Here is a 27,794-nt window from a genome sequence, read left to right as displayed (position 1 = left end):
ATGGCTTCCGAGTAATAAATGCTTTCTAGGAATAAGGAATACTGACATCTGGAGATCAATGTCTCATTACAACATTGGGTTCTCTACAAAATAGTTATGAGATCAATGAATTTATGTCATCGTCTTAACTCTATTTAGTGTAATGACTCAATTTAAGAGAAGAGGGGTATAGTTAACTAGTATGCTGAATAAGCAATGGTAATCATTTTAATATTAGAGAGAATCTACAAATCATTATCAATGTGATAGAAAACTATTTTGTTATTAAGATTAGCTACGTTAAGTTATAGGAACAATATATATATATAATATGTGGTTACATATATAATACATAATATATATGATTATATATATGAAACACATATGTATGACTTCCATAACTCTCCCACCCAGAAATGACCACTACCAACAGCCAGCTCTCTACCTCCAGACTTTTCATGTGACTTTGTGAATACACACTAAAAAAATATAATTTACACAAGCAGGATCACACTATTTACAATTTTGAAAGGTAATCCTTCTCCTAAAATTTTTATTGAAAAAGAGTGTGTGTATGGTAGAGTGATATGGGGTAGAATATGCCCAGCATACATTGTATAATTGTATCCTTATGCAACATAGTGCAACATACAATAAATGTAAAAGATAAAAACTTCAAGCGAAAACAAATTTAAATTAATGTTAAAATATTGGTCTATATGTGTTTATGTATAGTATACATAATCCTATTTATAAGTTTGTATATGTTATAGTAAATAATTAAACTTTTGGGTTACTGCTAATCTCTACCTTTTACAAATACCTAAAGTGAATATTCTTGTGGAAATATGTCTTTGGGTTATCATATTAAATATGTCTTAGCCCAATTATCATCCGAGGTGCTTCATCCAGCAATGGGTGGAAATAGATGCAGGGAGCCTCAGGCAAACATTAGGTAGAAGAGGGCAAAGGAAGGACTGCAGAAGAGAGAGGGGTCGAGGACACCAGGAGACCTTGGCCCACAGAATCAACTAAGCAGGGCTCATAGGGGTTCACAGAAACTGAACCAACAACTAGGGGACCTGTCTGGGACTAACCTAGACCCTCTTCATATATGTTACAATGGTATAGCTTGGACTTCTTGTGGAACTCCTAACACTGAGAGTGGGGGCTATCTCTGAATCTCTTTCTGGCTTGTGTGACCCTTTCCCACCCACTAGATTGACTCATCCAGCCTTACCATAAGAGAAGGTGTTTAGTCTCACTGCAACTTGATATTTCATGTTTAGATGACATGCATAGGAGGGTTGCCCTTTTCTGAAGAGAAATGAGGAGTAGATATCAAGGGGTGGAGTGGAGGCTAGAGAGAAGCAAAAGGAGCGAGGGATTGGAAGGAGATGAGGGAGGGAAAACTACTGTTGGGATATCAAAATTTTTAAAATCAAAGAAAATAAAGAAATATGTCTTTGAACAACTGTACAAGTGTTTTAGCAAAGTTATTTTTATGAATGGAATACTTGTTCTTTATTAGATATTTTCTATTTCAATGATGTTTAACAACTGCCCTACAAATAAGTTGTCAAAAATACAGAGGTGGACATGGAGAGATTGGTTAACAATTAAGAAAACTTGCTGCTCTTCCAGGGAACCTCTCTCTCTCTCTCTCTCTCTCTCTCTCTCTCTCTCTCTCTCTCTCTCTCTCTCTCTCTCTCTCCTCTCAGCTTCCTCTCCTGAATTCTAGATGTTCTAGATGTTGTCTCTCTCTCCCTCTGTCTCTCTCTCTATTTGTCTTTGTCTCTGTCCTCTCCCCCCCTCTCTCTCACACACACACATACACTACAAATAGAACCTTTTAAATTGTGGGATTAGGGTGGGGGTTGGGGGAACATCTAGAAAACCTCAGAGACCTGGGATGTGAGAGTCCCCCAGGACTCAAAGGGGATGGATAACCTTAGCTAAAATGCTCAACAGTGAGGGAATGGAACCTGAAGAGACCACTCCCAGTAGTTAGACAGGACCCCCAGTGAAGGAATGGGTACATCAACCCACCTTCAAATGTTTGACCCAGAATTATTACTGTCTAAAAGAAATGCAGGGACAAAAAGGAGCAGAAACTAAAGAAATGACCATCTTATAATCAGCCAAACTTGGGATCCATCCCATGGATGGGCACCAAATCCTGACACTATTACTGATGCTATGTTGTGCTTGCAGAGAGAAGCCTAGCATGGCTGTCGTCTGAGAGGCTCTACCAGCAGCTGACTGAGACAGATGCAGATACTCACAGCCAACCACTAGACTGAATTAGGGGAAGGACTGAAAGTGCTGAAGGGGATGTCAACCCCATAGGAAGACCAATACTGTCAACTAACCTGAATCCCAGGGAGTTCCCAGAGACTAAGTCACCAAGCAAAGAGCATCCATGGGGCCCTGGCACATATATAGCAGAGGAACAACTGCCTTGCCTGGCCCCAGTGGGAGAGGTATACTTAATCCTGTAAAGACTTGATGTCCCAGAAAGAGGGAATGATGGGGGGGGCACCCTCTCAGATGCAAAGAGGAGGGAGAATGGAATCAAGAAATCTGGGAGGAAGATAGGGGGCAACCTTTGGGATGGAAATAAATAAAATAATTAATTAAAAAATAAATAAATTGTAGGATTACTTCAAAACTACATGCCAACATTTTATTTTTATACCTTATCTCCACTGGGTAGAGATGATCAGTCTTTATGAATTTACAGATTTGACCAGTGAAAGTAAAGATCACTGAGAACTCACTTTGCATTTGCTTGCTTGTAGAAATTGAGATTATTATAAATATAGTTCTTTACTACCTATAGTTCCTTTCATGTGAACTACCATTTGTGTATCCTATTCATTCCTCTTAAAGGAAATTTATGTAATAATTTGTGAAAGATTTATGACTTAGTCAAATTAACCATTTGGCTACACATGTGTTATAAAATGTGGCAACTCTTTGTGGGCCTCACTTACGGGTGCATTGCTGTGTATGTATTGCTTTGCCATCAATTAAAAGATTTTGTCTTTTAAATCCTCGTGCTATGTTTTCCAATTTTTGTTTAATATTCTTATAATTCCACAATTTCACAGATAATATAATTGTGGTTTTGCCTATAACGGTTTTATTATATTTAAATGTTTTATCCACATAAACCATTACAATTCATAAGTTAGATTGAATTTGCCATTTTACAAGTGACTAATCTTTCTTTTTACAGTAATTGACTTATTTATTTGCTTTATATTCCAATTGCAGCTCCCCCTCCCTTCTCTCCTCCAAGTCCCTTCCCTCTCCCCATAGAAGGGGAATTCTCCCATGGATATCAATCTGCCTTGGTGTATCAAGTTACAGTAGGACTAAGTGCATCTTCTATGATGGCTTAGACAAGACAGCCCTGTTAGGAGAACTGGATCCAATGGCAGAAAACAGAGTCAGATACAGCACCCCCCACCCACCTGCTTCTGATGTTAGGGATCCCACATGAAGACCAAGCTGCATATCTGTTGCATATGTGTAGGGGGCCTAGGTCCATCTCATACATACTTTCTGGTTGGTAGTTGAACTTAGTGAGTCCCTATGGGCCAAGGTTAGTTGATTCTAAAGGTTTTCTTGTGTTGTTCTTGAACTCTCTGACTCCTACAGTCCTTCCTTGCTTCTTCTGCAGGATTCTCCAATTTCCACTAAATGTTTGGCTGTGGGTGACTGCATCCATTTTCATCAGCTACCGAGTAAAACCTCTCAGATTGACATTTATGCCAGACTACTGTCTGCGAGTAGAGCAGAATATCATTTAATAATGTCAGGGGTGGGCTTACTCTCATGGCATAGGTCTCAAGTTGTGCCAGTCATACGATAACCGTTCCTTCAATTTCTGCTCCCTCTTTACCCCTGCACAGGGCAGAAAACAATGTAGATCAGAGGTTTTGTGGCTGGGTTGGTATCCCCACCCCTCCATTGCAAGCCTTGCCTGGATAATGGAAGTGACCGTTTCATGTTCCATATCTGCTATTGCTAGGATTCTTAGTTATGGTCACCCTCATAGGTTCCTAGGAGTTTCCATTGTCTTAGGTTTCTACATCCCCCAGAGATGCCCCTACCATCACACCAATTCCAGTTCTCTCTCCCTCTCTTGTCCACACTCTTGATCCCTTCAGTTCTGCTCCCAACCCCTCCCTCACTAAGTTCCCTCTCTCCATATAATCACTGTCTATTTTATTTCCACTTCTAAGTGAGATTCAATCATCCTCCCTTGAACCCTCCTTGCTGCTTAGCTTCTTTAGATCTGTGGATTGTAGCATGCTTATTCAGTAACTTATGGCTAATATCTACATATAAATGGTTACATACCATGTTTGTCTTTCTCGGTCTGGATTACCTCACTTAGGATCAAGTTCATGAAATTTTCTAGTTTATGACACTTGCAGCCAAAAAGATAGAACTAATCTGTGTTTTTAACATCATCACTAAATATCCTACCACTTCCCATTTACACAAAATACGACTTTATACATACTAAGGAATGAATACCTTGATACTAAGCACAACAAATGAAGGTATAAATAGATGCTGAAAAATTTATTAATGACAGATAAATAGATAAAAGATGATTGATAGATAGATAGATAGATAGATAGATAGATAGATAGATAGATAGATAGATAGATAGATAGACGGATGGACAGACAGACAGACAGATAGATAGGTAGATTGATTCCTGGTTCTAATCTAATAACACATTTCTTCCTGCACCATCTGTATATTCTGTAAATTTCTGAGCAGCTGTGCCTCTGCCCTTTGCACACTTGAAGACTCTGTCTCTCTCTGTCTCTCTGTCTCTCTGTCTCTCTGTCTCTCTCTGTCTCTGTCTCTCTCTCTCTCTCTCTCTCTCTCTCTCTCAACAACTCCTCTAATTTTTCTCACTGCTCCATTCTAGATTAACTATTAGAACTTTAAATGCCTGCTCTATCCCAGGGTAGGCACTCTTCCTTCACTTCCAGGCTCTATAAATCACATTTTAGAAACATTTCCCTAAAACCACAATGCTGTTTCTTTATTCTTCTTAATTTCCTGAACAAATAAATCAAAAAGCGAAATGAGCTAGAGTTCATTTCTGTCTTCATTTATGTTTTTAATTAATAATTTTATTTATTTACATCACAAATGTTGCCTCTCCTCTCAGTACTCCATCCAGAGTCCTTCGCCCCATCCCCTCACATCTTCACCTCTGAGATGGTGTTCTTCTCTTCCCACTCCCTGGGGCATCAAGTCTCTCCAGGATTAGACACATCCTTTCCTACTGAGGCCAAACAGGCACTCCTCTGCTCTAGATGTGCCAGGGGCCTCAGCGTGTATGCTCTTTTCCTGGTGGCTTAATCTCTGGGAGCTCTGAGGGATTCAGTTAGTTCACACTGTTGTTCTTCCTATGGGATTGCAATCTCCTTCAGCTCCTTCAGTCCTTCCCTTAACTCAGTCCAGTGGTTGGCTGTGAGTATCTGCATCTGTCTCAGTCAGCTGCTGGTACAGCCTCTCAGAGGACAGCCAAGCTAGGCTCCCCTCTGCAAGCACAACATTGCATCAGTAATAATGCCAGAGTTTGGTGTCCATTGGATGGAGCCCAAGTTGGGCTGCTCGCTGGATGGTTTTTCCATCAAGCTCTGCTCCACTTTTGTCCCTGTATTTATTTTAGACAAGAGCAATCCTAGATAAAAAAATTTGAAGAAGGGTGGGTGACCCCATCCTTTTACTGGGGACCCCATCTAGTGGAGGTGATTTCTTCAGGTTCCATCTCACCTCTGTGAGACATTTTAGCTAAGGTCTTCCTCACAGGGTCCTGATAGGGAGACTGTCACATTCTAGGTCTCTGGGACTTTTAGAGGTTCCCTCCACCCCCAGAGGCCCTTCTAAACCTATCTCCTGTCTCTTCCATACCTTATCCTGCTCTGCTTTTCACCTGCCCATGTCTCTCACCGAGGTCTCTCCCTCCCTCTACTTCTCGTGATTATTTTGTTTCCTCTTCTAATTTGGACTGGAGCATCCTTACTTGGGCCTTCCTTGTTGTTAAATATACAGTCTGTGGGTTGTATCAGGGTATTCTGTACTTTTTTGTTAATATCCACTTATCAGTGAGTACATACCATGAATGCACTTTTGCATCTGAGTTACCTCACTCAGTATGATACATTCTAGTTCCACCCATTTGCCTACAAAATTCATGATATTCTCATTTTTAATAGCAGAATAATATTCCATTGGATAAATTAACTACATTTTCTGTATCCATTCTTTGGCTGAGGAATATCTGGGTTATATTCAGCTTCTGGCTATTAAGAATAAAACTATGAACATAGTGGAGCACATGTCCTTGTTATATGTTGGAGCTTCTTTGGGGTATATGCCTAGGAGTGGCATAGCTGGGTCCTCAGGTAATACTACGTCCAATTTTCTGAGGAACCTCCAGACTGATTTCCAGAATGGTTGTATCAGTCTGCAATCCCACCAACAATGGAGGAGTATTCCTCCTTCTCCACATCCTTGCCAGCATCTGCTGTCACCTGAGTTTTTGACATTATCCATTCTGACTGGTGTGAGGGAGAATCTCAAGGTTGTTTTGATTTCCATTTCCCTGATGATTAAAGATGTTGAACATTTCTTTAGGTGTTTCTCAGCCATTCATTATTCCTCGGCTGAGAATTCTTTGTTTAGCTCTGTACTGCATTTTTAATACAATTATTTGGTTCTCTGGTGTCTAACTTCTTGAGTTCTTTGTATATACTAGATATTAGTCCTCTATTGGATGTAGAATTGTTAAAGATATTTTCCCAATCTGTTGGTTGCCATTTTGTCCTATTGACAGTGTCCTTTACTTTACAAAAGCTTTGCAATTTTATGAGGTACCATTTGTAGATTCTTGATTATAGAGCATAAACCATTGGTGTTCTGTTCAGGAATTTTTTTCCTGTGCCCATGTGTTTGAGGCACTTCCTTACATTCTCTTCTATTAGATTCAGGGTATCTGGTTTTATGTTTAGGTCCTTGATACACTTGGACTTCAGCTTTGTAAGAGGTGATAAATATGGACCAGTTTGCATTCTTCTACATGCAGACTTACAGTTAGACTGGCATCATTAATTGAAAATTCTTTCTTTTTTCCATCGTATGTTTTTGACTTCTTGTCAAAGATCAAGTCTCCATAGGTGTGTGGGTTTATTTCTGGGCTTTTTATATTATTTTATATATTTCTGGTATTTTATATTATTTGTGACTATTGTGAGGGGTGTTTCTTTCTTTGCCTGTTTATCCCTTGAATAGAAGAAAGCTACTCATTTTTTGAGTTAATTTTAAATCCAGTCACTTTGCTGAGGTTGTTTATCATCTGTAGAAGTTCTCTGGTAGAATTTTGGTGGTCACTTAAGTATATTATATCATTCTTGACTTCTTTCTTGCCAATTTGTATTCTATTGCTCTCCTTTTATTGTCTAATTGCTCTGGCTAGAACTTCAAGTACTATATTGAACAGATAGAGAAAGAGTGGGTGGCCTTGTTTTGTATCTGATGATAGTGGGAATGCTTCAGGTTCTCTCCATTTAATTTGATTTTGGCTGTTGGTTTGCTGTATATTGCTTTTATGTTTAGGTATGTGACACGAAATTCTGTTCTATCCAATACTTTTTAACATGAAGTATTATCAAATACTTTTTCAGCATCTAATGAGATGATCATTTGGCTTTTTTCTTTGATTTTGTTTATATAGTGGATAAAGTTGATGTATTTTTATATATTGAACCATTCCTGAATTCCTAGGATGAAGCCTACTTGATTATGGTGAATAGTGTTCTTGGATTTGGTTTGTGAGAATTTTATTGTTATTTTTTTTGCATTGCTATTCATAAGCAAAATTGGTCAAAAGTTATCTTTCTTTGTAGTGTCTTCATGTGGTTTAGGTGTCAAAGTAACTATTGATACATAGAATGAATTAGGTAGTGTTCCTTCTGGTTCTGGTTTTATGGATTAATTTGAGGAGCATTGGCATTAGTTCTTCTTTGAAGGTCTGGTAGAATTCTGCATTGAAACTATCTGGCCCAGGTTTTCTCTTTTTATTTACTTTTATTTTGATGTTGTTGTTGTTGACGATGATGATGATGTTTATTTGATTGTTTTGGTTTTTTTCTTGGTTAGGAGGATTTCAATGATTGCTTCTATTTCCTTAGGAGTTATGGGACTGTTTAGATAGTTTACAAGATCATGATTTAACTTTGGACTGTGGTATCTGTCTAGAAAAAAATCATCCATTTCATCTAGTGAGATCCGGTTATTTTTTTGAATCACTTCAGTTTCTGTTTTTATGTCTCCCTTTTTATTTCTGATTTTTTAAATTTGGTTAATTTTGCTAAGGGTTTATCTGTCTTGTTGATTTTTCTCAAAGAACCAGCTGTTGGTTTTGTTGATTCTTTGTATTGTTCTCTTTGTTTCTAATTTGTTGATTTCAGCCCCAAGTTTTGCTATTTCTGGCATGTCTACTCCTGTTGGGTTTGTTTGCTTCTCTTTGTTGTAGAGCTTTCAGGCATGCTGTTAGGCTGCTAGTATAGGATCTCTCCATTTTCTTTATGAAAGCACTTAATGCTATGAATTTTCTTCTTCACACTGCTTTCATTGTTTCCCATAAGTTTCCATATGCTGTGCTTTTATTTTCATTGAATTCTAGAAAGCCTTTAATTTCTTTCCTATTTCTTCCCTGTTCAGTTTCCATGAGTATGTCCACTTTCTCTTGTTTTTATTGTTACTGAAGTCCAGCCTAAGACCATGGTGATCTGATAGAATGCATGGGATTATTTCAATTTTCTTTTATCTGTTGAGGCTTGTTTTGTGTCCAATTATATGGTCAATTTTTAGAAGGTTCCATGAGGTGCTGATAAGGTCTATTCTCTTGTTCGTGGGGTGACATATTCTGTAGATATCTATTAAATCCATTTGGTTCATAACTTCTGATAGTTTCACTGTGACTCTGTTTAGTTTCTGTTTCCATGATCTGTCCATTGGTAACAGTGGGGTGTTGAAATCTCCTACTATTATCGTGGAAGGTTCAACGTGTGCTTTGAGCTTCAGTAACATTTCTTTTATGAACGTGGGTGCCCTTGCAATTGGGGCATAGATATTCAGAGTTGAGACTTCATCTCATTGGATTTTTTTTCCTTTGATGAATATGAAGTGTCCTTCCCCATCTCTTTTGATTATTTTTCAAAGTCTATTTTATTGGATATTAGAATGGCTACTCCAGTTTGTTTCTTGGAAACATTTGCTTGGAAAACTGTTTTATAGCCCTTTACTCTGAGGTGGTATTTATCTTTGTTGTCAGTGTGTGTTTGGTGTGTGCACCAGAATAATGGATCCTGTTTATGTATTCAGCCTGTTAGCCTGTGTCTTTTTATTGGGGAATTGAGTCCATTGATGTTGAGAGATATTAAAAACCAATGATTGTTGGTTCTTTTATTTTTGTTGTTGCAAGTGATAATGTATGGTAATCTTCTTTTGGGGTTGTTGTGAGATGATCACTCTTCTTGTGTTGGAATATTCTAAGATATTATTTAAATTTGTTTCGTTATGAAATATCTTGGTTTCTTTATCTATGGTGATGAGAATTTTACTGGATTTAGTAGCCTGGGTTGGCATCTATAGTCTCTTATGGGACTGTATGACATCTGTCTAGGATCTTCTGGCTTTTTTCATCTTCATTGAGAAATCTGGTATAATTCTAGTAGTTCTAATTTTATTTGTTACTTGGCTTTTTTTTATTACTGCTTTTAATAGACTCTCTTTTTTCTGTATATGTAGTGGTTTGATTTTTATGTGACAGGATAATTTTCTTTTCTAGTCCAATCTATTTGGTCTTTTGTGGGCTTCTTATATCTTTATGGTCATCTCTTTCTTTAGGCTTGGGAAGTTTTCTTCTATGATTTTGTTGAAGATGTTTTCTCTGGCCCTTTGAACTGAGAATTTTCCCCCTCTTCTCTTCCTATTATTCTTCAGTTTGGTCTTTTTATTGTGTCCCAAATTTCCTGGATGTTTTGGGTTAGTAACTTTTTACACTATGTATTTTCTTTGACTAATGTGTCACTATCTTCTACAGTATCTTCCATGCCTGAGATTCTCTCTTCCATATCTTGTATTCTGTTGGTGATGCTTGCATCTATAACTCCTGATCTTTTTGGTTTTCTATCTTTAGGGGTGCTTCCATTTGTGTTTTTTTTTATTGTTTTAATTTCATTTGTAGGCCTTAGACCCATTTTATTCGATTCCTTTATCTGTTTGGTTGCATTTTCTATTTTGTTTAACAGATTTGTTTCCTCTTTAAGGGCTTTTACCTGTTTGCTTGTGTTTTTCCTGTATTTCTTAAAGGCCTCTATCATTTCCATAAGATGGGATTTTATGTTAGAATCTTTCTTTTTAGGTATTTTAGGGTATCCAAGACTTGCTGTGATCAGAAACTGGGTTCTGATGATGCCAAATTATATTGGATTCTGTTGGTTATATTTTTGCACTTGCCTTTCACCATCTGGTTATCTCTGGTGTTAATTGGCCTGGCTGCCTTGGACTGCAATAGGACTCCTTAGAAGCATGTAGAGCCTGGATTAAAGAAGCCTCCTGGGAGGCAGGCAATGCTGTCTCTGGTTAGATCAGGCCTCCTGTGTCCCTGGTCGGAGTAGGCCTCCTCTGTGTGTCCCTGGTTAGAGCAGTCCTCCTTTGTCCCTGGTTACAGTAGACCTCCTGGGAGACAGGCAGGCTTTAGTGTCCAGGAGCAGGTCTTTCATTTTTATGAGATGAGTCAACCAGTTATAACTTCAGTATTTTGTACATGCTCTTAGTGGGCTACATGCATTTATTCCTAACTAGATTCTCTCTTTGTGGGATGTAGGCATGTAGTTATATACATGCTGTCTGAGAGATCTGCAAGCATGCAGTTTTACCTAGATGCTGCTTTAATTGGCTGCAAGAATGCAGTTCTAGTTAGATGGTCTTTGTGTCTGCATGCCTGAAGTCTTACCTAGATGCTCTTAGTGGATTGCAGGAACCTTTTTATAAACTGAACAATCAAAGTTTTAGAAAGTAAACAAAAACAAAGCATTGAAAAGTTAAGACAGAGAATGTGGAAGCACCAAAGGACATATTTACAGTAGAAAGAAAATAGCCTTTAATCAGCTAGAAACCTGTTGAAAACTTCTAAAATCAGGACAGAATCTTCTAGAATTGTCCTTTCTGCAGAGTAGAGAAACATTTATCCACTGACACTAATCTAGGCATTACTTGCTGGGATTGACCTACTATACACATGCAGGTCCCAGTCAAGAGACAAAGGAACCAGAAGAGACCAAGAATAGGAAAGCAGATAGGTACAGTTCCAGAGGAGGGAGGCAGTCAACATGCAGGAAAGCTCAGGGGATGCTCAAAAGCACAGGTCTCATCTTCTGTTAAGTATGACCATGAATAAAGTAACCTTTAGTTTGAGCTATTTGAATGTGCCTTTTGGGAACATGGGCTGTTTCCTAGTAGCCAAAATAGTAAAAAGCTATGCTATGAAACCCACTTGATTCAGTGTCACTGTGGAACCAAATATTCTACAAAGCATTCCCTGATCTGAGTATTTACTCAATAATAAATGTTTCCATTGTACAATATGTATTTTTGTAGACACATGAGATTATAAAATGAGTTTGCTCTCATTATGCCTCTTTCATATCCTTGCACCAGTTCATAACTAGTTGTATCTATGCCCACCATAATATGGGTCATATCCACAGTAATATCTGTAGCAAGTTAGCATACCTCATTCACAATTTGAAAGTGAATAAGTATTAATCTTCAAAAATGAGCTTCTCTTGGTGCTTAGTCTGTCCAGAGCTCCCTAATAATTTCTATGTGAATACTATAAGATGCACATCTAAGGACAGTGACTGTATGTTATTTAAAGAACAGAAATGCAATATATAAATCTTAGATATATACAAAGCTTTATTTTATGGATTTAAATTGTTTTCTTTCTTTTTTTACTTACTTATTTACCTATTGGTGGCATGCCTATACTGTAAGGGGATCAGAGGAGAACTTACAGGTCCTAGTGCTCTCTGTCTACCACATGGAATCAAGGGATTAACTTCAGATCATAAGGCTTGAGGAGCACCTTTACCAACTGAGCCATCTTTGCAGCGCCAGACCATGTTTTGAAAGAAAATGATGATGATGATGATGATGATGATGATGATGATGATGATGATGACTTGAAAGAAGTTAATTTTGATACAGATATTATATATTATGAAATATGTATTGTTACTTAAAGCAATTCACGGATCTAAACAGACAACACTCATGAAGTGATAGAAACCTGTAAGTTAGAAGCCCACAGAAGGCGCGCCATCAGGCAGAGAACACATTCACAATGCTAGCCTTTCAGCACACTGTTTTGTCAGCCCGGAATGTCTCAGTCTCTTCTTTAATCACTCCCATTTGCCTTTTAATGTTAGCCAAACTAGCCTTCCTATGTGATGTTTCTGCGACTGATATAAGACTACCCAAAACTGGTTGACATTATACACAAATGTGTTTAATAATTCTAGTGATAAAGACTTACACAAATTTTTCTTTTGTCTCTTGGTTTAAAATTAGTTTCCCTTTTTCTGAACCCCCAAATCATAATTGTTAGATATTTTCCACATTTTAAACCCAAGGGTTTTGAGAAATACTTTAAAATTTGTTCTTTCTTCTCTTAGAATCTTTTCTTTCTCTTAGTGAGAAAATTGTGTATTTTACTGAATCAGTCAACCTGGCTAGAGTATGGTCCATAATTCCCTTGGTTTCTCTTGTTCAAAAGGAAAGAGGCTTCATCACTGGTGATTAGAACATGGAAGACAGAGTCAGATTCTTAATCCAAATGTTAACGAAAACTACTTCAATTTCTAAGCTTCTTCAACAGTACTTAAAAATAATTGTAGTGTTTACCACAAACACTTGGTGTGCTAATTGAATATGCAGAAATGGTTCTAAATAATTCAAACTGTCAATTTTTCCATATTGTAAAGATTAGGAAAAGCCATAGGGTAAGTCCAATAGTGAGTTATTAGCATACACGGCTTCTACTTTATCATCATTGTCTGCATCAAATGTAAGAGTGTGGTGAGGTCAAGTGGAGTAAAAAAATAATGAACGTCAAAAGAAAGAATTTAGTGAAATATACTTTGTATTAGCCATTTGGCTTATTTCGAGCTCTTAGCTTCAAACTTAGTGTGTCCTAAGGAGGGACAAAATGTAAGAAAGGTTAACTGAGTTTTAAAAGAGGGGTTTTGTTTACACCAATAATGAATTCACAACAGTAGTAGCTGCAGGCTTTTTATATATTACAAACTATTTTCAAATATATATGGTCTCATGGGGCCATGTTGCTAACTGAAGGGGTTATCTAGCAATCTGCTGGCTATTTGATTATTCACACTTGCCAGCCTATCATGACCCTTCTCACATCTTATCTTTGTAGCCCTTGACTTCATTGGGGGCCTCTAAATACTCATTTGTTTCCCAGGCAAATTGGGCTATTCTGCTCCAGTGCTCACAGTAAATAGATTAGAAACTTGTGGAACCGTCTTCCTCTCTCATAAGTGAAGCAACAACGGGGCAGTGCAGCACATCAGCTGTTTCAAGTTCCCTAAATGAGTTTTACTTTTGCAAAACAAGCCCTCCGACTTCCCAGACGCAGAGCCTCACTATGAGCAGCATGACCAGCAGCCGCATTTGTTGCAACTTTTTAAATATGTGGAAAAAAAGCAAGATATCAACCATGTATTACCTTAATCAAGATGCCAAATTATCTAACTTGTTTCTCCAGGCAAGCAGCCCAACGACAGGAACAGCTCCCAGGAGCCAGTCAAGGTTGTCTGTCTGTCCATCTACTCAAGACATCTGCAGGTAAGCCCTGGGCAAATGATCCTATTCAATATTTCTTAGACCAGTATTTTGTACTTTTGTTTCATGACCTGAGAATCTATGGCTCCTGCTTCTGCTTTATGTTGTCCGTGGATGATGTTACCACACACACACACACACACACACACACACACACACACACACACACACACACACTTTAGTTTGTCTTCAGTTTATCTTTACCAACGTCTGTTCACACTGTCATGTTCATCATTCTTTCTCTTTCTCTCTGTTTTCCCATGACTTTCCTTTCCATTCCCATTTCCTATCCTTTGCCTGTTGCCTTGTATAGATCTTCCATCTTGCATGACATGTCAGAAGATGCATTTGAGCACTGCACCCCTGTCATGGTGCTGAGCCACACTAGAAAAGAATCTGGTAAGAAACCAGTAAGACAAAATCCTAGGAGGAGGAGAAGGGTCTCTCAGAGATATGAACATGCAGAGGAGCAAGCCAAGGAGAGAAGAAATGACTTTCACCTCCAGATCTCAAGTCCAAGGTGGAGAGAACTTGATATGGAGTCTTCAGATTCATCTTCCACAGATGAGAGTCACTGGATTCAGGCAAAAAGACAAGCCCAGGTTAAATTCAGACTGTCTCGGCGAAGGAGAAATAATAAGCCATGTAGAAACTTGGCTGGGTCTTCCACTCCTGACAGAATTGGCCTTGTTGATCTGGAATCCAATGGTGCAAAGCACCAAGAGCTGACAGAATGTGGGAGTCACTCTTTAAACATTTGTAGAGGAAAAGTCATAAGGTACCAAGAATGCAGTCATCCACTGCCAAGGGCATCCTTGGAGAAGACACCTGCAGGGAACCACTCAGGGAGTAAAGGCAAATACTGTCACAGAGATCCTCAGCCCTTGCATACACTTAGGCAAAAAGAAACAATCAAGAAAAGATTTTCAGAAACTGATTTCAATACTGAAATCCTGGCAGCTGCAAATGAGAGAGATTGTGTGGATGGCTCAGGGCTCCAGCTGAATACCTCTACCCAGAAGTCTCCTGGTGCTGATGATGATGGCTCTGAAAATTTCGAAGTGTGCAGGTCAGTAGCTGTAGAGAAAGATTTGACATCACCCAAATAGAGTCTTCTGGATGGGAGCTCAATATGTGTTTGTGAACTTCCTTCAAAGCATGACATTCATTTGTATTGTTATAGGTTAGATGAGAGGTGATAACATTAAAAACAGAAGACTATGAGAAAAATCCATAGGTACAAAAACATAGAATTGGATTTCTTCTCTTCCTTTTAATGTCTGACTTATCCTGGAATAGAAACAGGCAAAGCAAATGAGTTTTGTACATATTTTACCTAAAATCACGATGGCAGAGGCAGGGCTAGTGAAGCTGTGTGGAGATGTTCAGTTCAAATACAGCCACATTTCTGCAGCCTGACAAAGATAGTCAAACTAGAGATTCCTTAAGGTCAGTTTTCTGTATCAGAAAAATCTTCTATGCTCTTGACTCCAAATTGTTCTTCAATTGCCTGACTCAGTAGGGTAACTCAAGACCCAAAAGACAGGGACAAAGGTCATGGGCTTGTTGGCTGACTACCAGATAATCTAGGGAAGGAGAGCCTTACTCACTTTACCAATAATCACACACTGGTCATTTTTAACTATGTTGAAATTTCTTAGCAATAAGACCATTTTTTTCTGTTTGTTTGTTTACTCGTTTGTTTAATTTCAAAGCATATGATTTTTTTTAAAGATAACTTAATGTTAATGTGAGCTTTCTATCATTGTCAATATGAGTAAGACAAATTTGAAAATTTTTGTACGGTACTAAATCATTTCAATCGAATTCTGAGACCAAGTAAATATTCCCATTGTATATTGTTGGTTTTGCTTTCTCTTTATAAAAGTTGAAATTATTTTATAAAGCCTATTGTGTGCATGCATGTAAGACATGAGAACTAGAGGATATAGTCCATATTTATTCAGGCCAGATCAAGAAAAAATAAGGCCTAGATATGAATAACAGGGCAAGTTGTTCTCTCAAAGCTGTATCAGAAATTACTCATAAAATGTTTATTTGTTCCACCATTGAGACCTAGTGTGTACTAGACTGCATTATGAGCATTGAACATTTACAGCTCATGGTATTGTGAGAGTTTCAGATGTGGTAGCATTTATAGTTGGGTGAAAAACACAGACACAAAAATTATTTCAGTTAGTACATATTTATAACCACCATGAAGAATTTAGAGATACATAACACAGGGGCTCAAATTACTCCAAAAATCAGAGGGCAACTCGGAGTACAAAAAAAGCTATTGATGGAAGAAAAAAAGCAGGAAGCCCATCCTGCAGAGAATGCTGGTCGCAGGCAGCGAAGGAGAGGGAGGAACAAAACAGGAGTGTGACCGTCCAGGGAACTGAGATCCAGGATGTGGTGACTGGGGTGAGTGCATGGTACAGTTTCAGAGGAAGAAGTGGGATAGACCAGAATTGTCAAGGCCTTAAAATAATGCTAGGAGATTTTAAAGGTTTAGATGTAAAGAGAGAAACTAGGGAAATGTTTCAGTGGGCAGAGTCCCATGGCAAAAGCATGAGGATCTGAATTCAAATCCATAGCTAACTTAGTTTTAAAAAGACAGGTGCAGCAGCACGCACCCATAGTCTCAGGATTGGGGAGGCAAAGACAGAAGAGGCCTTAGGAAAGTCCTTGGACAGGAGACCAGGAAGCCCAGGTCAGCTATTCTAAACAAATCAGTGAGCTCTTAGTACACTTAGAGATCCTGTTTCAGTGCTCAAGGTAAAAGGCCAGGAAATGGTTTTGTATAGAAGGGTGCTTACCACCAAATCTAAACACCTGAGGTCAATAACCAAGATGCACATATGGAATGACAGAACCAATTCTCCTAAATCGTCTTCTGACAATGGAAAGCATGTACCTATATGGGCACACTCACCTGTTCACACACATGTACACACATATGTACTCATACAAATGCACATACAAATAAATAAAAGCCAGTAAATGTAATAATTATTTTTAATAATAATAATAATCATCATCATCATGATCATCAACTTGAGGTTAACTGTGTAAGAAACTAGATATTGACCTCTGGCTTCACACATGCATGCATATATATACATTCATATACATATATGTGATGCACATATAACACACACACACCATGCAAATAAAGTAGAATCATGTGATTTATATAACAATGTATGTTTTATATAATTCTTTGAATATGATGACTACGTGTCTTTGCTGAAAGTTTACATTATTTCTTATCTAAATTGAGAATGCCCAGCTTAAAACTCCTGTCGACATTTCTCAAATCTACTTCTAATATTATTTAATACATGACATTCATAGATACCCATTTACTGGTAAGTGGAGTGGAGGAAAGGAATATTTACATCTAGAGCTGGAGTGACAGGTTCTCCTCCTTGATAAGTACTTCTTTAGGGGAACACACCCAAGAATAAGAGATTCTTAACTTAGACTTCTACACATGCCTGAAAGACCAAAGAATCTATTGATATTGTTTTCTCCTATGTGCTGCCATCAAAATAACCAACTATGCAACTGCTATGGACAGCATATAATAATGGCTGAGGAGCAAATGTGCGAGGAGATTGGACACTTCCTTTAGCTAGTCTGTTGTCTAAGTGGGAGACATTGAATATACACCAAAAAAGCAAAAGTTTAGGAGAGGGAAGGTTAATTTTAAGTAGAGAAATGCTGCGGGATTTTGAAGGAAAATAACATATTGTCCTGATCTGAGATGATGCAGAAATCCCTTTAGATGAGCAGGAAACAAAGCCAGGCAAAGTGAACATTAGACAGACAGAGATGCAGGGTGCAATTTCATTCGAGTTGATACAAATACCATTAAGTCAGATAGAGATGAGGAACCAACACTGTGCACTGATATTTCTTTGGATTTCTGTGGGTATATTTGAAGAATAATACAGGCTAAGAAAAATTCCAAAGCAGTTTGAAGGAAATACAGAGTCGATCCGAGCTGCTTAGCTCTGTTCTACAAATCTCTGCTTCCCGATGGCTTCCATGAACTTCTTGAGTTTTTACCTTAGAAGCTAAAATTGATTGGAGCATGGGCATGTGTGATATTTCTAGCCCATCTTCAGCCAGAGATGGTTCATTGTTGACTTTTGTATATCCCGTGGGAATCTTCATGATATTCCTTTTAAAAAAATAGAAATATTCCAATGCAAGAATGAATGCAGAAAGGATTTTGCTAAATAAAATAGACTAGAAGAGCCACATAGAAGTCACCATATTCCTGTTCTATTAACAGAACATGGTGTATATGCAGAATTACTCTTCTGTGAGTTAAGTAAGATATAGTGATAAGTGAGAAAGAATAGCATGGTGGTAGTTCACTAAATAAATAGGAACCATTTTACTTGTTAGGTTTAGTGAGAGCATAGGACAAAGTTGTTGAAGACCATGGCATCCTTGGGAACCTGAGAAATGGGAAATACTAGTATTTATAAATGTAAGAGACATTAGAGACCACTTGCCTTGAGAAAGGTGTGATGATTTCCATTATAAGCAAGCCATTTGTGATTTGCAAGCCAATTGATTTCAAATATAAGTTGTCCATCAGTCTGTCAGCCCTGGACACATGCACAAAATAGCTCCACTAAATGGACTCAGTAGGTTCTATACATATGTGTGCCTATCTATGCATAATGTGTGTGTGTGTGTGTGTGTGTGTGTGTGTGTGTGTGTGTGTGTGTGTGTGTAATTAAAGAAGAGATCACAAATTTTAGAAAGGGTGTCACCAGAGGAATTGGGAACATTGATAGGGATAATCTAGAGGGGGTTCTCATATATCAAACTCTCAAAGCATACTGTATACATAAATAATAATAATAATAATAATAATAATAATAATAGATAGGCATGCTGTTGAAAGACATGACAGTTGGAGCTGATTATAATTTTCTAGTAATTGTGAACTATACACTACAAAATCAAACAACTACATATCTATAATTCACACAGGCAATAACATAATGTGATATATTAACAAGAGAAATTAGTGGTTGGTAAACGTGGAAAATCCCAAGGCCTGTGAAGATAGAAAGATTTGGGAATCATTCTGAGAGGAATGGCAGATGCCTAAAAAAGAAAATTAAATCTCTACAAGTGACACCGTGTAGGAGAGCTGCAGATGGTCACAGACACCATGTTCCCCTATACAAGGAGGAAGATGATGGTGAGAGAAGCAGCAGCTGCCTGTCGACGTGCAGTGCTGTTGCTTCAGACATGCAAAGGCAGATCTTGTTTTAGTCACAACCACGAAGAAGAAGCAACCCCTGAGCCCTTCCTCCTTTTCTGTTCCTGGCATTCGGTCCCCGTGTGGACACCATATCCTCTTTCCCATACTTGTCTCAGCCATGTTCTAGACAAGTATTGCCATTAGCCAATTATGAATTGGAAATTCAATCATTGTGTGGTTATTCCCAGTGTGTGCTGCTGAAAAGTCACCTTATAGGAAAATTGCATCTAAAAGTTAAAGATCAGAACACGTTGGCCTCTTGTTAAGGTCTCAGTGTTTTGTACATTACTCTCACTGGGAAGTGCACAATCTTTAATATGATTTCTAAGTCCTCACATGGTCTCTCTGTGAGACCTGCCTCTCCAGCTTTGGTATGCATCATTAACTGTGACCTACCTATGCTGATCTGTTCCTAATTCCCTAAAAGCATCTAGGGCTTTTCTTTACATGGCCTAGATTAACACCTTCCTCCTCTGACCCTCATCAGACTGACTGCTAGTCATTGTTTCTCAGTTTAAAACTCATTTCTTCCAGGACATTCTCCTGGACTCTTAACTAATGCTTAAAACTCCTCTCAGTTAGTTCCATGACACATTTTATTTTAATTCATTTTTAAAGATAACTATACTCTGTTCATATTTATTTCCCTCCACACATACTACTCTTTCTCATTGTCCTTTAACCTCTTATCCCTTTCATTGGTTGCCTTATTCATCCCAAATAACCCCTCCTCTACCTTACACACACACACACACACACACACACACACAAACACACACACAAACACATATTGCTAAATTTAGAATGCACATGTGAGCAAATACAGCATAGTTTTCACTGCTAAAATGCAGCTATTTTGTGATTAACTGCCACCTTTTTTCCCCTAACATTTGCAAGCCATCTGTACCTTGCAGATACAGTAAACTGCTCAACACACTTTTTACAATAAACTTAAGGAAAATATCCTTTTAAGCCACTGATGTTGATTATGTGAAGTTATAGGATCCAGTTCTGGGTAAGCTTGCCCATTACAAAATCAACCTAAAAAGGATTGTTGACTACAGTGGTTTTAAGACCTTAACCTGAATTTGCAACTACTAGAAAGTTTCTTAAACATAGGTCGCTGGTTATTTCAAGAGTCTCTTGTACTCTGGTGTTGAGACCATCAATTTTATTTCTGGGATAGTCCTGGTGACATTGATGCTTTAGACTAAATATCATGTCTTAAGAACCCTTGTTCTGGGCTGGAGAGATGGCTCAGCTGCTGAAGGTTAGGCTCACAACCAAAAATATAAGAACCATTGTTCTATGTCATAACTGCCCTCCTGGTATAGGTGGGAAGAAGGTGGAAGAAGGGGAAGCAGACGATGAGTGTGGAAAGCTGTTAGACATTTGTGGTACATTTCTTTGAATCCTGACCCAAAGCATAACTCAGTTTCTTTCTTGTTCACAATCATAGGCTGAAATAATTGAATCATTACCAAAAGCCCAATCATCCTGGTTAGGCTGCTGCTTCCATTTCAAAGCCACTTCCTCAAGTCACTCAACCCCAATTCCTCTGTGAGCCCACAAGCTTCCTGAATCCTGTTTCTGACTCTTGTTTCATCTTGTCCATTCTACAACAAGTCACATCATTTCATTCCCTAGATGCTGCTTCTGTTCCAGGCCGTATTTCTCAATTCTACTCTTTCATTCGGGTCCTTTTTATTTACTTTTTCAGGTCTGGGGGGTCAAACTTAGGTACCTATACACATTAGAAAACTGTATTATCGTGGTGCTCCTGTCAAGGTTTCCCTACCCACAGGGATAGATGCTGACTTATAATAAGTAGAAACAGAGAAGGAAGCGTCCAGCTGGGCATGAAGGCAGATGCTCATAACACTTAAGCTGAGGCAGCATGATCATGAGTTCAGTGACATCCTGAGAGACATATAAAAGCCCTGTCTCAAAAGTCAAAAGGAAGAAAAGAGTGTGTTAACTGGACAAATACCAAATCCGGGTATCCAGATAGCTTCAGGGACTTCAAACACTCAAATGATGTGGCTGCTTTCTTGTCTGTGTGTTGACTTTTTTTTCTAACTAGAGACACAGTTCACGTGCATTGAGAAGGACAGAGTTGGTGTAGACAGAGGCAGCTTCAGTTCATTAACAGTGGTCTGAAAGAGAAAGGGTATGTTCCCAACTACTTGAAAATAAATCTCATAGAAGGAATATAATAGGCCTGGCCTAGGTCACATGCATCCTAAAGTCAGTCACACAAGGAATATGGGGAGTAAAGCCCTTGAGCAGAAAGACTCTATTTAAAATGGAGCTAACAGCAACTCTTGAGGGATATTATTAATCAACAAAAGGATATTTAAACAGGAAAAGAGCAGCATCAGTAGTAGAAGTGGAGAAGAATTAAGATAAAAAAGAAAAGAGAACAAACAAGAAAAATAGGATAGTACTCGAGTTCACCATCATTAAATGTAGTTCTTCCTTTTCTCTATTGTGCTCTCCAAATGAGCAGAGTTCGATGTGCTTCCACTGTCACCTCATTTATCCTGCTATCTGAAGCATTTCCAAGATAGCACGGCCCAGGACAATCTTTGCGTTCTTGTGATTCCTATAGTGAATGAATATCGCATACCTCCTACTCAATTAACCTAATTTAATGTGAATGTATTCTCTGTTCTCCCTGTGTTCTTTCAAGATAGTACTGTGTCTTACACCCATGTTATGCCCTCTATTACAACAATTTTTACATTGCTCAAGAAGGACTTTTGAAATAGCTTTCACAATTACTAAGATCTAGGAAGACAGGCTTGCATAAACCATGGGAAATAATGAGAACTCAGTGCACAGTGTAAAGCAAGTCAAGAATACTGAATTCCTTCCTTGTTTCATTAAAAGGGAAAAGCTAAAGGCTGGTGATAATTCCTAAAGATGTCCGGGTTTACGTGACTTGACTGGAGTCAGAAGATACAACATCGTAACTTTTATATGTTCTGCATGTTCTCACTTTTATTAAGATGTATGAGAGCCAGACCTGGGGCCTCACACCTTTAATCCATGTGCTTGGCAGGCAGATGCAAACAGATTGATCTCTGTGAGGTTAAGGCCAGACTAACCTACATAACAAGTGCTAGGCCAGCCAGGCCTATATGGTAAGACCCTGTCTGAAATATATAGCCAAACAGTAGCAAAGAAATTTTTTTAGAGCAACAAGACCATGCTTCTTGAAAAAAAAATTGTAAAATGAATCTAAGTTCTGGGTATTGAGCCTGAGATTCTACAAGAAGTATATTTAAAATTGATCTTCATACCAATCATTAGTTATTTAGACAGATCTTACAAAGAATTTGTAAAGCATTGACTGATGAGCTGTCTTGGTGGGTAAAAACACTTGAAATCAAGTCTGACTTCATGAGTTCAGTACCTGGGACCCACATAGTAGAAAGAGAGAGCCAAATCCCCACCCACATACACAAATAGATACACAATTTAAAAATTAAAATAAGATTGAAATGGATACATTGGTTACGGTAGAAAATAGGCATATCTTCTTTGCACTCCAAGTAAAAGACAACATCATTGTTTGGGTATATATAGATCTAAAGAACTTGGAAGTTTTGTTTGGTGATTTTTTAAGATCTTCCCCAAACTAATAATGTTGAGCATAGAGTCAATCATCCAATAAAATTTGAATTTAAGACAATAAATGAAGAAGTGTTAGTTAGGACATACTAATACTACAACAGTATTTATTTGTCCAAATTTCCCTGAACTTTAAATTCAGATGGACATCCTATGTATTTTTGTTAAGGGTAGAAAGAGTAAATATGTGAAGACAGACAATATTCTTGAAATCATGTAAGGGCTTCATGGCTATAAGCATGAAGACTACTGGATGTATGAAGTATAATTTACCTCTACACAAGCTCATTTAAGTAGACGCATAGCATGAACCTAATGGAGTTACATCACACAACTTTTGATATTTACTACACTTTTACATATGCATGACTAGGTAGAGATATAAAAGCTAGGACAAATGTGATATAGGTAAGATTTCTAAATAAAGAAAAACACTTTAGTGAGTAGTTTTATAAATAGAGAATCAAGTAGATATAATATAGGCTTTTTATTTATCTTGTGTGTGTGTATGAGTGTGTGTGTGTATGAGTGTATGTGTGTGTATGAGTGTGTGTGTATGGATGTGTGTGTGTGTGTGTTACATGTATGCCATGGTTAACATGTGGTAGTCAGAGAACAATTTGTATGAGTTCTGATTTCCACTATGTCTGTCCTGGTATTGAAATTCAGGTTGCTGGGCTTGGCAGTAAGTGTCTTTATTGGCTGAGCCATATCACTGGCTCTATAAAATTCTTTTTGCCATAACTGTTTAAACAATTGTCAGTCGTTAGGAAGATTTGTTCATGATTTGCTCATCACCTAGGGGTGACACTCCTCCTATCTGCTCATTGAAGATCCTTGGAACATCGGCCTGTATTACCACTTCCTTGAATGTACTATTTTCTCTGGTACTCTTTGTCTTTCTTAGTCTCTAGTTCTGAGAAGGTTCTTAAAACCTGGCTTTTTGTATTTTTCACCTGTTGATTCTGGATTTTTATTCGGTTAATGGTGGGACTTCATTCCTTTCTTAATACAAGTAAAAGCAGAAACTATCTATTATTGTTAAGGTTCTTTGCATGATTGTCTTAGTTACTTTGTATTGGTGAGACAGATACTATAACCAAGGCATCTTATGGAAGAAATAGTTTACTTAGGGTTCATAGTTTCAGCAGTGCAGACCATGGCCATCATGACAAGAGCAAGCAGGCAGCAGGCAGATAGGTAAGGTGTTATATGGAACATGTACAGAAAACTCACAACTTATGACACAACCAGGAAATAAAGAGAAGGGGAATGGGAATGACATGAGCCTTGAAACCTCAAAGCTCATGCCCCAGTCACAACTCCTCTAACAGGTCCACACCTTCTAATCCTTCCCAAACAGTTCCACCAACCAGGAACTAAATACTGAAACACATGAGTCTATGCAGGTCATTCTCATTCACATCACAATGGGTAGGACATATGTTAATCCATCTGTAGTGTCATGATCACAAGGGTTATCCTATGTGATGCAGTAGGAAACATTCATTTCTAAGAGATAGTAAGTGCTAAAGAAAACTCAAAGTGTTCGCTCTCTTCCTTACGTTTTGGCTTCTGTTTTACTAAGTCTTTAAGGAATTAAGAGCTCCCTTTAATAGCATCTTAATAGCAGCTAAAAGAAGTGCAGTTGTTCATGTTTAAATATCCTAGAACTTGAGAAGTGAAAGCAAGAGGATCAAACATTTCAAGGCTAACTTGAGCTGCCTAGAGTGTTTGAAGCCAACTGGAACTACATGACATCTTGCTGCAAACAAACAAACAAAATAAAACGTCATCTGAGTTGGTAGAAACTACAGGTAGAAATAGTGTTGATGACCTTTCAGAAATACAATACATGGGAGGACATTCATGAGAGTCAGAGTCTCCTTCTAAACTCTCCCTACCTAGGAGGGCTCAACTTAGAAGGAGTGAAGAGGTCCTCTCTTTGCTGATGTCATCACATAAGAAGAGCAAGCTGTGCATATCTAATGAGTGCATGTTCTGCACTCCAGGAGCCTTAGCCCTGATCTCTTCCTTGGAATGAGTGACGGCAGACATTTTAGTCCCAGGGTGAAAACCAATCATACCATGCCTCTTTATCTCACAAAGTAAAGATTTCTCCACAAACAGAGAGGAAAAGAAAACACTTATAATGCTACATTTTAATGTTATAAATGTTTAGTGTTATTTATCACATTCTTTCAGCATTTATCAAAATATGCATTATTTTGAATGAAAAGAAACAAGGAAGATATCTAAATAAATAAGGCATATAAACATAAATCAAAAAAGTATTAAAATACCATTTATATCCTTATATTTAAAGATATGCCCTCCTCATTTATATAACTTTTTTCCTTTGAGAATTTCATACATACATACAGTGAAATATGATCATATCCACAGTCCACACCCACTGTCTCTCCAATACATCCCCCTCGCAACTTCACCCCCTGCCTCTGTGATAACCCACTGAGTCCAGTTACTACTGTATGGGTGTGGGGCCATCCCTTGGACCAAAGATACAGCTTATTCTTAGCTGAGGTTTTGCTGTTGAGTTTTTTTTAATAACAATTTTAGAGAAAATGTTCACAGGAAAGGAACAGCAGTGTCAACAATAATGCTGATTATATCTTGACCAGTAAATTATTTCATATAATCAGAGTATCCTGCATTGATTCATTGCTTTCTAATCTAGCTAAATGGGTCCTATAAATTTTAGAAATTTCATGTATTCTACAGGCCAACTCTATGAGCTGGGCTTCTAGAAAGGATAAACAAAAGTAGATCATTATTTCCTTCCACAATCATGCAGAAGTAGACTTGAATACCAGTGGAGAATTTTGTAGCCTTGGAAACTTCAGCAAAAGTAAATTTAAGATGATTTTTAAATTGTCAGGCTTCATGCAGTAGGCTTTATACTAGGTAGCATTTATTTCATTTTATTTTATTTTATTGATTTCTAAATTAGGTAGATACTCATACCAAAGTGAAAAATATTTAATATGATAAAATTGTTACATAAAGTTTATCTATGACTTAACCTGAAAACAGTACATATTCATACCTATTATCAAATTGTGTTTCCTTTGATGAATTTATATATACTAGACAATACGAAATTTCTCCTTTATAAATATCAAAATGAAACAAAAATCCTCTCTCTCCCACATATAGTTTCTAACACAGTCATGGGTTTGCATTTAGAGATACTATATATTTATGCAGACAGAAAATAAATACTATTGTGAGCTGGTCAGTGAAACAGCACTTGTCACTTCCAAATCATTCATGTCTGTGATTTTATCACTAGCTTGAACATGTCCTCATTTAATTACCACATTTAGGTTTTCTCTTCTTTATCTTCCTTATGCACATTTCAGAATAGTTGGATTCATATCAAATTTTCTGCAATAATTCTCATGTTTAGATAAATTTAAACACTAGTATTTAATGCACCCAAATGAGGTGCCTCTTGAGCATCTCAGACAGTTTTCTTGTAGACTCTATAGCAGCCGGTGCTCTCCATCCTAGATGCAAGAAGCATCCTAGGAGGAAAATCTTAATTCACCCTGACTCCCTTCCATGTGTGTGCAGAACCAAAGATGCCATAACACAGATGTGTGTGTTGTAGATAGATCTTCCTTAAGGCAGTCTGCTGAGAACGTTCTTCTTCATGGAGATGGTTGTTTTTTGGAACTACAGACAGATCACAGCCTTGCACAGGCTGAACAATGTTCCTCCACTGAGGTTTACTCCTGACTAAACTTAGATTTTATTTGAGTTGTTGCATCATGAAATTTCTTCCCTCCCTTTCAACTTTCTGAACAAGGGTTAACCAAAGCCCCCTAAGTACCATTACTTCATTTCTATACAGCTGTTCTGAGCTCTGCCCCATGTAACCTAGGCCAACACCTCTGTCCAGAAATAGCCAAATAAGCTCTTTACTGTCCTCTAAGATGGTGACAAAGGAGAAAGCGGGAATAAAGAATGACAAAGAAACAACGAAATACAAGCTACATACTCCACAAAATCACTACGAGGATCTTGCTTCTGGTCATGATTGCAATGCCTCCCCATCTACCAGCTTGACTTAGAAAAGTCCTGAAATGGCATTTCATAAACAGATACTCAGCCTGAGCTGCCTGTGAGGCTCACTGAAGACCTTTAAAGGAAAAAAGTCATTTTCCAGATCCTTCTGGAGATGTCAGTGTGAGAGTATTTTAAAAAACATTCTGGATGATTATAAAATAAAACTTATCCTAATCCTGGATATAATATATATAGGGAATTATATATTCATATATTTGTGTTTATATTTTATATTTATATATTTATGTTATATATTATTCCAAAAATATATATGCATATATATATGCATGGAAAAAAGGAGGAGGGAGGCAAGTAAAGGGACAGGGAGAGAAGAGAGAGCTGGGGAGAGAGCTTTTAAAAATTATGAAAAGAAAACTTTTACGAAGCAGTCCCCTTACCTGTATGATATAATCCAAACACCTAACAATGGAGCCTGATAGAGAAAATGATTTCCTCCCCCTTTTGGAACCATCTAACATTTACAGTTACAATGTGACTAGCCTTAAGAATAGAAAATGCAGTCACTTCTAGCTCTTAAATTAAGCTTCATATTTCCATTGAGTTGGCATAGAGTAGTAGAACTCACTTCTAAATGAAGCTTTACGGGAAAGATGAGGTCATAAATCAAAAGATGATCGCAGCATCTGTGCATCTGGAAATTTGTTAAATAAGCAAATCAGTGGGTCCCAACCTGAACAAGCATCCAGAAAACTTTATACCCATACTGCAGTGAGATGAGTTAGCATGGATGCTTTAGCGTGCAATGAAAGGAGGCTAGATGAGTATGTGCATGAGAGACGGAGCCTAATGAAGGGACCGC

At 37.8% G+C, this 27,794-nt stretch overlaps 1 protein-coding gene across 1 annotated transcript in view; it reads left to right on the top strand.

Moving 5' to 3' along the window:
* The window catches only part of Marchf1 (membrane associated ring-CH-type finger 1), a 503,920-nt gene that overhangs the window by 403,424 nt on the left and 72,702 nt on the right, over nucleotides 1-27,794 (top strand). Inside the window, exon 4 of the mRNA XM_032919298.1 lies at nucleotides 13,874-13,953. Within this exon, the coding sequence (XP_032775189.1) occupies nucleotides 13,874-13,953 (80 nt within the window). The remainder of the gene's footprint in view (nucleotides 1-13,873; nucleotides 13,954-27,794) is intronic.

The sequence above is a fragment of the Rattus rattus genome, chromosome 13 (assembly GCF_011064425.1).
Source record: "Rattus rattus isolate New Zealand chromosome 13, Rrattus_CSIRO_v1, whole genome shotgun sequence".
Classification (NCBI taxonomy): domain Eukaryota; kingdom Metazoa; phylum Chordata; class Mammalia; order Rodentia; family Muridae; genus Rattus; species Rattus rattus.
This window is presented reverse-complemented; position numbering and strand designations above follow the sequence as displayed.